This window comes from Engraulis encrasicolus, chromosome 12 (genome assembly GCF_034702125.1).
Source record: "Engraulis encrasicolus isolate BLACKSEA-1 chromosome 12, IST_EnEncr_1.0, whole genome shotgun sequence".
NCBI classification, from domain to species: Eukaryota; Metazoa; Chordata; class Actinopteri; order Clupeiformes; family Engraulidae; genus Engraulis; species Engraulis encrasicolus.
This window is the reverse complement of record NC_085868.1, coordinates 27130275-27143424: the sequence shown is the minus strand read 5'-3', so window position 1 is coordinate 27143424 and position 13150 is coordinate 27130275. Positions and strand designations below refer to the sequence as shown.

The window sequence follows — 13150 nt, the reverse complement described above, 5'->3', positions numbered from 1 at the left end:
CCCGGGTGAACTTCTCCTGGCATTTCTACCTCATTAGTCTGCATTATTTTTCTTCCTCATTAGGAAAATGGTTTGTTGTCATCATGAGCCAGGGATGTGGCTGACCGGACAATAAGGTCCAGGGTCCATCTTGACACTGTGCCTTTTCCCTGCCTGTCTGTGTGTGTCCGCCCAGTGTTTTGGGTTGCTTGCAAATGGCTCCAAACACATTACAGCATCACATCCCTCTAGAACTGGCTGGTGGACCAGGGGAGTATTCCAAGAACCTAGCTCAGTAGTAAACCAGGTTAAGTTAACTTTGAAGAAGTGGTAAATCATCTAATAGAAGAGCCTGGAGTCTTCATTTTCTTAACTGAATGACACACATGGATTATCTATTAGCAGGTTTACCACTTCCTGTAGACAGGTTAACAATTTTCTTGGAATGCCGCCCAGGTTGCCATCGCTGATTGCTCAAGTTTGTATTGATAAGATACTGCATGTGTACACACACAATGTAGTTAAGTGAGAAATATCAGTTTTTGTCTGGTTGTACGAACACAGTAGCCCATCTTAGATGTAGGTACCGATGAGTAGAGTTGTAAAATATGGTTTGGTAAGACATGCATAAAAGGTTTTGGAGAAAGTAATCATCTCCTGATCGAGCCATAGTGGTAGAGATTACTCTACACAGTCCTCACTTCCCTTCTTAATGTCATTATTGGCACACACCTGACCTTAACAGTTGCACACCAGACCCGAGAGTGTGTGTTTGTCTGAGGTCCATAGTGAGTGATCACAGTTCAACTGGTGGTCAACACAAAACAAAACAAATAGGAGAACATGATCAATCAGAATACTTTGCCAGTTTTAGGGATGAACGTGTCAACACACACAGGTTTGGCTTGGCACGGGACAAAGTCGTCTTAAAGCCCCCCATATGCCAATAGCCTACATACTGTGCAATGCAAGGAGAACCGGGTTCCTCTCCCTGGCCTGGGACAACGGACCCCTTTGACTTCCCCGTTGGCTTCTCTCTCTCTCACACACACACAGCCCTTCTGAACGACCAGTCAGGCCTGTTCAATCAGATGCCTCTTTGATTAAGTCACTGACATGAACATTTGACCTGATGAGAGGGCCTCCCTCCGATATTCCCTGGATGGATGTGCTCTGACATAGTCCCCGTAGGTATGCGCCGCGAGGATTGTTTTGGTGAATACCTTCCCCTGTCAGGTCAATGGCACCTTTGTCACCATGGAGACAGATAGTGTGTTTACATCTCTAGTATACCTCAAAGGACAAGGGGGTTTTCAACTTTTGAGTGAGTGTGTGTGTGAGAGAGAGAGAGAGAGAGAGAGAGAGAGAGAGAGAGAGAGAGAGAGAGAGAGAGAGAGAGAGAGAGAGAGTGTTGAAGTGAATATTGCAGACAAGTTTAGACAAAATGTGAATTGCTCGTTGTCTGCCTGTGCTTGATCCCTCGCTGCCTTTTTCAGGAAATGCTGCTGATGTAACCATGGTAATCTCCTGATGGAGATAATACTGTGGCGTTACATAATACTGTAATACTAAAATATTGCTAATCTAATCCAGACAGGTAGTTACTTTAACATGTTTATTAATATCCATTCTGGTCCATCTTTCAGTCTGTGAGCAAGGGATTGTCACAAAGGATGTTAACATGGTCAGCTGGCAGCAAACTAAAAAGGGCAAGCAACTGCTATAACTGCCTTTACGCAAAATACCAGCCAAACTCTGCCATTCAAACACGCTGTGCTGCTCTATCAAATAATTTATTAATTTAAAAAAACCCTCCCAAACCCTTTCCCTGTCATCTCTGTGAAGTCCACACATCAAAGCTGACATTTCTCCTTTAGCTTGTGTGGTCACGGCTTTCATGTTGGAGTTAAAATAGGTGCCAGTGACCTTTCCTGGTTGAGATAGCTGCCACCTCATCTCACAGATCAGACAGATCAGTCAGATGCAAGTGAAATGAAACTACGAACATACGCTTTTCCATAACTACTCTGGTATTGAATGTTCTTGGGGCTACTGGGAAAACAAATTCAAAAATGATACATTTAATAATGTAATAATAATAATAATAATACCTTCGTTTTACATAGCGCCTTTCAAAACACCCAAGGTCGCTTTACATAATATCAGTGTAGGTGTGTGTAAGTATGTAGGCGTGTGCTTATGGACACTAGAAGCCAAAGGCCTCCAAAAAGAGATGGGCTAGAATGGGATTTGAAGGGGTAGGTTAAGGGAGGTGGGGGGTCAAGCCCAGGAGAGAGGGGACCCAGAACTGGGACCACATGACATTGTATGTGTTGGATGGGGGTCCCAAATCGTGTGGCTGCGGTACCCTGTAGCGTTAAAGCCTGCTGTGCGCGAGCCTCATCATCTGCCCTCATCTTTCATCTCTTGACCATCCATTTGCTCATCCCAGCTCTCAGAAATTTCACGCACAAACGCATGCACGCACGGACACACACGCGCACGCGCACACGCACACACCAAACCAAAGTAACTGAGTCACATGAGAAGTATACAGCATACTGTATTTAAAAGGACGGAAATAGAATTACAAAGACAAACTATTTATTTCAATATATCGAGTCTTTTGTTTTTATAATATACTATAATACATTTATGAAATGGCTAATATTTACTTGAATTCGTAAGAAGATGTACAGTACCCAGAATGAGTGAGTATAATATTCTACTACAATATCCTGAAATCGTTCTCAACCTTTACATTATTATGGTACATTAAAAAGCAGGTTAGTTCAAGTCTGGAACATTCACCTTAAGGCTAACCCCATGTTTTGCATTTCAGGAAGAGGTACATTTTAATTTGCATTCAAATTTCTCGCTTTTCTTGTTGAAACCTCCAATCAAATTGCATCACATGATGCTGTCTGTGCCTTAACTCACTGGACAGAAGTCAGCACGGTAAGGCAACACGCATGTGGGGGGAAAACAACAGGACTCTGGTGTTAACGCCTTGCCATTGCAGTTCTAGTCATGATGTACAGTCACTTGCAGCTGGCTACGTTTGCAGTTTCACAGGCTGAACAGCAGGGGGCGGAAAACACTAAGCAGAGCCATCAGACTGTCTGATGTCAGCTACAGCATCTGGCACCCGTGCAGTCATGCCCTCTAGTGACTTAGTCAGGCAAATCTGGCAACCCAGACGAGACCTGGAGATAAAGACAGAGAGGGAGAGGGAGAGGGAGAGAAAGGGTGAGAGGGTGAGATGGGCAAGGGCCTGAACACATGAACCTAACTAATGACAGGCCAGGTTACTTAAGGGCAAATGTTAGTCAAACTTTTTTTTCTGTTAAAAAAATGTATGCTAAATTAGGCAAAATCAGGCCTTTTATACATGTAAAAACTCTAACCTAACCTGTAAAAAAAAGAAAAAAAAAGGTCATAAGTAGCAGGACTGCTATTTTAGACATTACATGCCAAAATGAAATTAAATAATTGACTCAGGTTAGATTCTACCAGTGCAAGTCGGTTTGAAATTAATGCTTTTTGGCACTGATGCGCAACATAAGAGTCTAATTTCTTAAGACATTAGTTCTCAGTTAGTGTATTCAGGCCGACTACAACCATGTCTGTGCCTGTTCCTGAAAGAGTTACGTTCAGGACTGCAAAGCACCCGTGTACATACTGGGCTCTGAACTTTTCTGTACGTGACCATGTTTTACAGATGAACCTGCTGATGTTCACGTCGTCATCATCATGGTTCACTGAGAAAAAAAAAGTATTTTGGTGCGAGCCAAGTTCCTGGTTCCTGAACACTCAGACTTGCGGTGCGAACATGCTTTTCGGATCAAAACTGTTTGCGGGAACAGGCACTGACACGGTTCTCTGTTGGCCTTAACACGCCTAGTGAGTGCAAGGAAGGAATATTCCAATTTAAAACGTGATGATGGCAGTATTTGGTTGCCACATAAGTCATGTTATTTAAATGCATTCCGAATGTGGCCGTATTCCAGGAATGTTCCACTTGCAGACAGCTGTTCTATGCATGTAAATGGATTTGAATATTCCAGAACTTGTTTTAAATCGAATACTCACAACTGAAACTGTAACTGTGTTCTCATAGATTCATTCAGGTCACGGTAGTCAAAGTAGCTCAGTTGTAAGCAACAGGGGTTCTTTTAGGCGCTCAAAAACAAAGGCCTGGTATCTTTCCTGCTGAGTTCATTTGAGAGACAGCCTAATAGAACAGCCTACTGACAGCGGAGCCTGCTGTTCTTCTAGGAACTGAGCGTACGTTCCTCAGATAATCCAGCTTCACTTGGCATCTTCACAACTCGGTGTAGCTCAGAAACCTACTGCTAAAAGAGGGATGCAGGGGGCATGCGATGCAAATGACACACCTGGCGTTGCTTTATTTATGTGCAGCATATAAAAGCACTAGGGATCGGAATTAACTGTACATGAATGTGGAGTTTTTGCGACCAATGACAAATAAATGACACAAAATTCATCAGCAGCCAATTATTATATCTATAGTATTGTATTTTGTTTAAAATTGGAATAATCTTTAATAATCTGTAGGAGTATAGAATATATACTAGCAAGACCATTAGCTTATGTGCCCTTATCGGGAGACCTAAGAACATTCCTCTTTTGATACAAAAGGGGCTGCAGAGTAGTTCAGACACACTAAGCCATTGTTAAGGTATGTTACAAATGTATCATGAAAGTCTCTGAAGGTACTCTTTAGCTTCTGTGTTCTGTATGTTGATCCCCATCTTGCTCCCACTGTGCTGCACTGGCAACTTGCATGGAAGCGTACGACAAAACACTTCTTCAGTCGAGCTTCAAGTGAATGTTGTATGTGGAGGAGATTATAAATTATAAACATGTTATAATGTTTGGCACTATATCTACTCTCACATGTTTATTGTACTTTATTATATGGTGTGACGTCATCGGTCGAATGCTCCATTCATTTCAATGGGGCTCCCCAACGTTCGCACGTCTGTTATTTATCGATAACGGACGGGTTGGTCTACAGCTCCAGGCCTTTTTATTAGAATACCATGAAAAAGTTGATTTACTTCCATAATTCCATCAATAATGTTAAACTGTCATGGATTGTAAATTCATGGCCCAGTTTTTTAACTATTCCAATCATTAAATTGTTTATTTTTACACATTTTGGTCTTCCAGCTCAAAAAAAACCATGAATTGGGGAATTCACATCATTAGAATATTGTAATAAAATCACAATTTTCTTCATCAAAATTTGTTTCACATCAGTGCACATCAAATCAGTTGAACTTTGGTACTTTCTACACAACATGCAATGTTCAATACTTGGTTAGGACTCCCTCTGTCTTAATATTATTAACAATAACGGCCATGATGCGTTTAACATTGAAGTCAATGGCAGAAACAGTGCATGGGAGTAATGGAAGGCCAGATATCCTTGATGCTTTGCCGTCAGCTGTTTTTGTATAGCTGACCTGGTGTCCCACACTTCCCTCTTCAATATACCCGAAGATTTCCATGCCACGTTTTGGTGTTAACTCACCAGTCTAATTCTAACTCAACAGAAATTAAACCCCATTCATTTTCAATGGGGATTCATTTCTGGTTATTTAGAATTAAACTGGTGAGTTAGCGCCAAAACGTGGCATGGAAATCTACAGGGTATATTGAAGAGTGAAGTGTGGGGTACCAGGTCAACAAACAAGAACAGCTGACAGCAAAGCATCAAGGATATCTGGGCTTCCATAACTGCCATGCACTGTTTTTCCATTGACTTCAATGTTAAACGCATCATGGCCATTATGAAGACAGAGAATGTCCTAACCAAGTATTGACCATTGCATGTTATGTAGAAAGTACCAAATTTCAACTGATATAATGTGACCCGAATTTTGATGAAGAAAAATGTGATTTTATAACAATATTCTAATAATGCGAATTCCCCAATTCATGGGTTTTTTGAGCTGGAAGGCCAACGTATATAAAAAGAAAAAAAATAATGATTGGAATAGTTAAAAAACTGGGCCATGAATCTACAATCCATGACAGTTTAACATTATTGATGGAATTATGGAAATAAATCAACTTTTTCATGGTATTCTAATAAAAAGGCCTGGAGCTGTATATCAGACCGCTGTCAATGGCAACAAGACTTTTCACTGCTAAAGCGACTTTTCAACAAGACTCTAATCAGCTGCTGTGATAGACAACACCTGTTGTCCTGGCTACCTAGCTGTTGCCTAGCGGTGTTCCACAACGGCACTGTTTTGTTTTGCGCAGCAAAACCGCGTCGGGGTCTAAAGATTCTCTCTGTCGTGCTGCTATTCCACGGTAGCGACCTTCTCGCCGAACGTTAACCCTTACTTATTGTACTGCTGCTTGTGTGTTGTCTATTGTGTTGATATGACAGTATGAAATTCAGACCATCAGCACGCAAAACAAATTCCTCTCTAGAAGAGAAAATAAAGGTTCATCCTATTCTATCCTAAGCTGTGGACTGCATTTGTACAGTGGTGAGGTGAGGGAGGGAAAAGGATGTCACTCACGTGTCTGTCAGGCCATAGGCCAGGTCCAACATGTCCATTTCCTCGTCCGTAACTGGCCCCAGCTGCTTGAACACTTCCTCATCGAATATGACATGGCAAGTGGAACAAGCCAGGGTCCCCTCACAAGCACCTGAGAGAGAGAGAGAGAGAGAGAGAGAGAGAGAGAGAGAGAGAGAGAGAGAGAGAGAGAGAGAGAAAGAAAAGATACGCTTATATGACAAGTCACTGAATGCATGCAAGATTTCTTCGTATCCAACAAACTGAGGGAAAGCTGATGATAGACATTGAATAATGGAATGGAGAGTGGAAGTATCCCTAATGGCCTCAACAGCTGTAGCCAAGGAAGGATATAACTTAGAAGACTAAATCATTACAATTTGGAGTTCATTTAGAGTTAAGCTATGAATAAACAAACCAACCAAACAAGGTACAAGCATAACCTCACTGGGTAAGGTAATTATTCAAAAAATTCTGTTATTCTCAACTTCACTTAAATGTGCACTGTTTAAAATGGTAGTAAGAGTACCCCCAAATTACTGGCATGTTCATTAGAGAAGGGCAACAGACAGAGACAGCTGTGGGTTACATAACACCCGGCATACATGCATACATACATACATAAGTGCACTGTTTGTTAACTGATGGGCCGGGACCCAAAAGTGGGTCGCAAAGGGGTCCGGGGTGGGTCGTGGAGCTGTGTTGTTATATTAATTCACCCTTTTATAGACAGTCACAAAATTGAAACCAGATGCAGTACTGAATAAATGAATATGATGTTGAAAAGAGAGTGAACCATGGTTAACATTCCTCTCCACTGGTTGATACATGTTGTATGTTAGTTAGCAGCCTACACTGCAAATGCTGATCCATATCAAATACATGGTTACAGTTTTGACAGCTATTTGAAGATTGTGATGGCATGACAAAAAAATCGGGTCACAACATCATGACATGGAAAATTGTGGGTCCCTAGAATCTTCCAGAATCTTCCACAGCATCGCATCTGTGTTTACATATTGGTATGGTGAGGAGGAGTGAGCTTCACAAAGGATAGAGGTGGCCTGAAGAGTAAACACTTTTAGGCTGGGGGAAAACGCAACACTGCTACAATTACTACAACACTGCTGCAATCAAACCAAACTATTATAGTTAGTGTGGATTGGTTTGACCGTAATTGCACCAGTGCTGCGCTTTCCCACACTCAAAACGTGAGGAGTGACAAGAACAGGGCCTTACCAAAGCCGTCAAAGTCCAAGTCTTGGTCAATGATTACATCCAGCAAGGTGTCGCCGGGGTTCCCCTTCACCGTGATTTTCTCCCCGTCACGATTAATGAAATTTACTGTTATCTTGTTTTCTGACCTGCCAATGAGAAATCCAGAAAATCCACATTAGCAGCGAGTGTGAAGTGTGATCATTTCAAATGCCTCCCAAGAGCGGTTCCAGTTGTACATAATCAAAACATGAGGCTTATAACACATTTTTTGAAGATGTTCTACATTATTTGCCTTTTGACGTCAAGCACAAAGCAAACTTCAAACTACATGCATGGTGGTGCAAACAGACCACCCAGTTAGAGGCCTACCACATTTTAACCCTGAGTGATGTCTGAGCAGCCTCATGGTAATATTAGCAGATCAATGCAAGGTTAGGTGCCTGCCTTCTAGGGCATTTCAACCATGGACGCGAGGGTGAAGGGACATGTATGGGTGGGATTCAAGCCTGCAACCCTAAGATACATGGCCACCATCTCCGTAACCATTAGGTAATGGCTTCCCCAATCATAGTTATTATAGTATGTTTCAGACTTCCCTTGCTTGAATACATTTGCACCAAGGAGCACCAAGGTGAAAAAAGTGAACACCATAGAGCATTCCAAACTCCTGCTTGCTTCCTTGATTGTTGTAGTGGTACACCTACCTACTCAGAGACCCATTTTCCACATTGCTTGGTGATCATGTGACCATCTTTATAATGCTCATGTGTTATGGCTTTGTAACGTTTCTGTAGCCTTGCTCTCTTAATTAAAGGTGCACTGTGTAGGATGTGGTCAGAGTAAGTGTTGCAACTGCCCTGCTCATTGAAACCGTGCTGTTAATTGCCAAATATGATGTTTTCATGAATATTTACTAAATAATAAACCAATATCTACTAGTATGACCAAAGTACAGCAATTTTTGCTGCTAAAAATGGCTATTTCTTGAAATTCAAAATGGCAGACCATGGAGAAGATCCCCCTTTTCAGGTATGAAAAATGCACTTTTCCCGGCCAAAATGAACACTTAGAATTTGATGGTACGTATTTGTTTAAAAAATAACACTTGTGAATGGGCAGCATGAATTCTGGAAATTAATAAACTACTAAAAGCATTACACAGTGCACCTTTAAAGGTACACTGTGTAAGATTTGTAGTTGTTTATTTCCAGAATTCATGCTACCCATTCACTAATGTTACCCTTTTCATGAATACTCACCACCACTAGGGCTGTGCAATATATTGAATTCATATTGTGATATAAATATTGCTGTCAAAGGATATCAAATTTCACAATATCGATTTGAAGCAATATTTTTGTCATTTGTCTATACTGCCAAGGATAGGTTATGCTAAGTGCAATACATTCCCCTCCACTTGAGCCATTGTGAGCACAGAACACCACTGTGTGTTTCTCTATAGCCCTCCACTCGCATTGCTGAAGAGAGGGAAGATTGTGAATTGTTTAGCACAATTATTTGTCGTTAAAAGAAATATCGTCTAAAAAAAATTGTGATAGCCTATCAATATTGACTGAAATAATCGTGATCGTGATTTTTCTTATAATCGAGCAGCCCTAACCACCACCATCAAATTCTAAGCATTCGTTTCGAAAATTGCACTTTAAGATGTCAATGTTGAGCTCATAAAATTTGCTTCCACATATCCACTCTGCCTATATAAACAATACAGGTTATATACATGTGACTGTGCAATTTATTTTTCATGTAAGCCGTTGTCTTGCTTTAAGACAGGTTAAAAGAGGGAATATGTCGCTAAGCTAGTGAAAGTCAATGTATCCGTGTAGCATGCTACACGGATACATTGACTTTCACTAGCTTAGCGACATATTCCCTGTTTTAACTTGTCTTAAAGCAAGACAACGCTTAACATGAAAAATAAGACACTTTACCACCTTTATAAACCCAGGGCAACGATTTTAACTGTATTAAGCCCCAAAATAGTGGCATACCCCTTTAATAGCTCTGTCAATTGCATAATATGGACGGACAGACTGCCTGTTCATGTGTATATCATTTGCATGTATCTGATCACATGCCAGACTTCACATAAGTAGCAGCTTCAGCAAAAAAAGAAAGGGAAGGTGTTTGGCTACACACTGCACTGTCTTTATGACACCTTGTAAGCATTCAATGAGGTTCAATTCTGCAGATATTGGGATAGGTGTAACTAGGCTTTACAGGTTTCTAGGTGCACTGCCCAGTGTCTCTTTTTTATCAACTATGCACCTCACCTACATTGCGGTGGATAGGTACTCGCACTTTACTCTTTTGGTGGCAGAACAAGATGTGGCCTTGACCATGACGCAAGGCAACGTCCCAAGGACGTACTATGTGCAAAGTCTAGTCTACTAATTGCAGTTAAGATGATCGACTTCACATCAGCACTTTGTTCAATGCACATCTGAATGCAGACGTGTCACCTAATTCATTACTGAATGTTATTGTTGACAGTCAGTTGACTTTTTTGGGTAGGGCAGAGTAATAAGGTTCATTTTTGATAAGATGTTTGGGGCGTGCACACCTCATGCTAACCACTGGCCAAGGCCATGACAGAGAGACTGAACTATTTTCAAAAAAGGCAGGGGTGCTTTTGAGAAGAAGGGGGTGGAAGGACGACTAACTAACCTTTCCTTGCATCTGCACTTGCTGCTCTGTATATTTCCTGTGCAGTTTTTATCTGAGTGATGTTGACTGTAATTCTGTCCTCGATTGTAAGTCGCTTTGGTTATAAAAACCATCTGTCAAATGCAATGTAATGCAATGTAATAATGAAACCAAAGGCCAAACCATCGTGCCACTGGCATATATATTCTTCATCACAAGGGAAATGGAAACACTCCACGTTCAATAATAAGGTGATTCTGTGGCATATTTCAATACAGCAAGACTAGCTGTGCGATTCTAATTTCCTTGTTTTGCACTTAATTTTACACATTCCATTTTAACGATTGCCCTGTCTATCAGGCTCGTGGCCTAAGGAGATGGATGTAGCCTGTACTATTTTGTTAGGTACACAAACAGGGGTGAAAGGTTACCTCAGTTCAAGAGAGAGGGTGGAGTAATCTTAAAATGTGTAAAAGGTCATTTCTTTCATTCAAATTTAAAATAGTGACATTACGCTCTGATCCCTTTTTTAATATTTGCCAGAGATTGATCCCTGTATAGGCCTAATGTTTGCCAGAGACTGTTTCCTACATTTTTTTCCCGAAAGAAAAGTTTAGCAACTTGAAAAAGAACACGTCACAGTGCTTTAATGCCTAGCCAGCTCTCAGACGCCGACAGTAAAGACTGTGACAACTTGGTTTATCTGTTGTTCATTGACGTCAAGGTCCAATGTGGAGAAACTTGAGAATTTAAGGTACAATAGGTAATTTCACCCAGATAACATTTACACTGATGGAGAGATATGATAGTTCTAGGCTATGGCTGCTCTGTCAACTGGAATGTAAACCTTGCTAACTTGATGAAGACATGCCATAGAGGTTCGAGTGTTTAGTTAGGAGTGACTATGGGAAGAAAAAGCATGTACTTTCAAAAATTACATTAGCTACTAAGCAATAACATCGTGCAGCTACAGTGACAACCACTTATTTCACCAGTTGACGACATTGGTGGTAAAGCAGTGGTTGTGAAATAAGCAAGGTCGTGTTATCAGATAGCTAGCATGCTAACGGGTTTTGCTAGCTTAGGTAATGTAGGATAATTGGCTATGCTTGTCGAAATGATGTATTTTGTCAAACTGCACTGGGGTGATTATGCTACTGGGGTATCGTTGGTATCCAGATATAATAAAGAACTTGAAGATAATTCACTGAACGCACCAGTTCAACCCATTTACCTGCACTGGACGACTTACCTTAGCGGCTGAGTAACGTGACTGGAACATATTCCTCTGAGTGCCTGAGATTGTAGACATGCGGGTGTTTTTCTTGAAAAAGCGTTAACTGTGAAACATCTGCTGACTGCCGAACTATTAGACGCAGTTAATGTTACCAGCCGCCTTGAAGCCGACACAAAAGACATGACTAGGTGGGATAATGTAACCGGTTAGAGCTACTTACTACTCGCTTGTTCTTGGCGTGGAAGGCCTGTCAAAGTTAGCTAGAATCTAATGCGTTTAAAAACTGCCTGTCTGCGACGTTAGCAATAGTTGTGCGGCATTGAAACAGACCGTTCTACTGGCTTCACGCTTGTATGCCCTCGGATAGCAAGCAAACGAGCTGTTTTACATCATACACTGCCGTGCAACAACTTCAACTGCTAACGGTAGTGCCCTTTCAGTACCCTATCGCATTGCATAACACCGATAGCACAGTGCAACATGGACATCACATAGAAATGCCCGGAAGTAAAGTTGGAAGTAAAGTTGCAAGTAAGTAACATGTTGTACCAGAGCTTGTAATCATTTGTGTTTTGTGCAATGTCCCTCCTAACTAATGCAATGTGTGGGGGAACTTTTAGTACGCTAACTGTCAGAAGGCCACTTTTCCTATGGTTAACAACAACACAGACACAGAGACAGACACATGTTAGCTGTTATGACCTGTAGGAAACATGAGGGGCATAGACGTCACTTTACACAACATCCAGAGATGCTTGCACGTGGCTAGGAGCCTAGATAGGCTGTCAGTGTAGTGACAGCTGTTTAGCAAACCAACTTTGCGGTATTTTGGAAAAGTGCATGGGGTGGTGGTGATTGCACAAATTCCGTTTCATTGGTCAGACTAGAACGTGTTAGGTTGGTGATGATGAGAGTGCCCGAGATTAGGCCTGGCTGGGGGGTGGGGGTGGTTGAACCTTCTCAGACTGCAAAAAGTTGGCGTATGTGGAGGGGGTATGATGATTGTTGGTTAAATATTTAAAACTTTAATATTATTTAGAGTCTAAAGCTCAATGGCCCTGGCTAAAGCAGTAATTATAGGCTGCCTGGATCAGCCACTTCTACCTGCTTGCCTAATTTTCATTCTCACCACATTTGGATGTAGGCCAGGCCAACCCCAATCAGACTGTTTTGGATGTGTCAGTTATATGCAAAGTTCTATAACATTCTTTTTAGATAGATAAATCTAGCCTTGGAATTCCCATGATGCTGTGTACGCTCAGTCATCAGTTGATCTCAATTGATAGCCAGGCTAAGATAAATCTGTCTACCTGGTCAAAACTAGGTAGCCTATGTGATATGCACAGGTTGTGGTGGTCTGGGAGATTAGCAAGGGAAGGAAGAAGTAATACACCAGGAGCCCGGGGGGCAGGGGGTGTTCACAATTTTAATAATGGGTAGTAGGATGTCTGACATTAAGTGAAGTGAAGTGAAAGTGAAAGCCCATTGG

General features: G+C 41.5%; 1 protein-coding gene across 1 annotated transcript; it reads right to left on the bottom strand.

The window, feature by feature from the left end:
• Nucleotides 1-2524: 2524 nt before the first annotated feature.
• LOC134459649 (adrenodoxin-like) lies at nucleotides 2525-12145 on the bottom strand. The gene is made up of 4 exons (XM_063212013.1): nucleotides 11677-12145; nucleotides 7779-7903; nucleotides 6543-6672; nucleotides 2525-3185 (listed from the first exon to the last, which is right to left on the bottom strand). Exons 1-4 carry the CDS (start codon nucleotides 11841-11843, stop codon nucleotides 3080-3082), a joined length of 528 nt encoding a protein of 175 aa, XP_063068083.1. The 5' UTR covers nucleotides 11844-12145; the 3' UTR covers nucleotides 2525-3079.
• Between the last annotated feature and the right edge of the window lie 1005 nt (nucleotides 12146-13150).

Excerpts from the sequence above, each read along its gene's own strand:
- LOC134459649 (XM_063212013.1), bottom strand. The coding sequence starts at position 11,843 with ATGTCTTTTGTGTCGGCTTCAAGGCGGCTGGTAACATTAACTGCGTCT. Across the intron at positions 7,904-11,676 it reads CACGTTACTCAGCCGCTAAG|GTCAGAAAACAAGATAACAG; the intron begins GTAAGTCGTCCA and ends TCTCATTGGCAG. Across the intron at positions 3,186-6,542 it reads GCCTATGGCCTGACAGACAC|GTCTCGTCTGGGTTGCCAGA; the intron begins GTGAGTGACATC and ends CTTTATCTCCAG.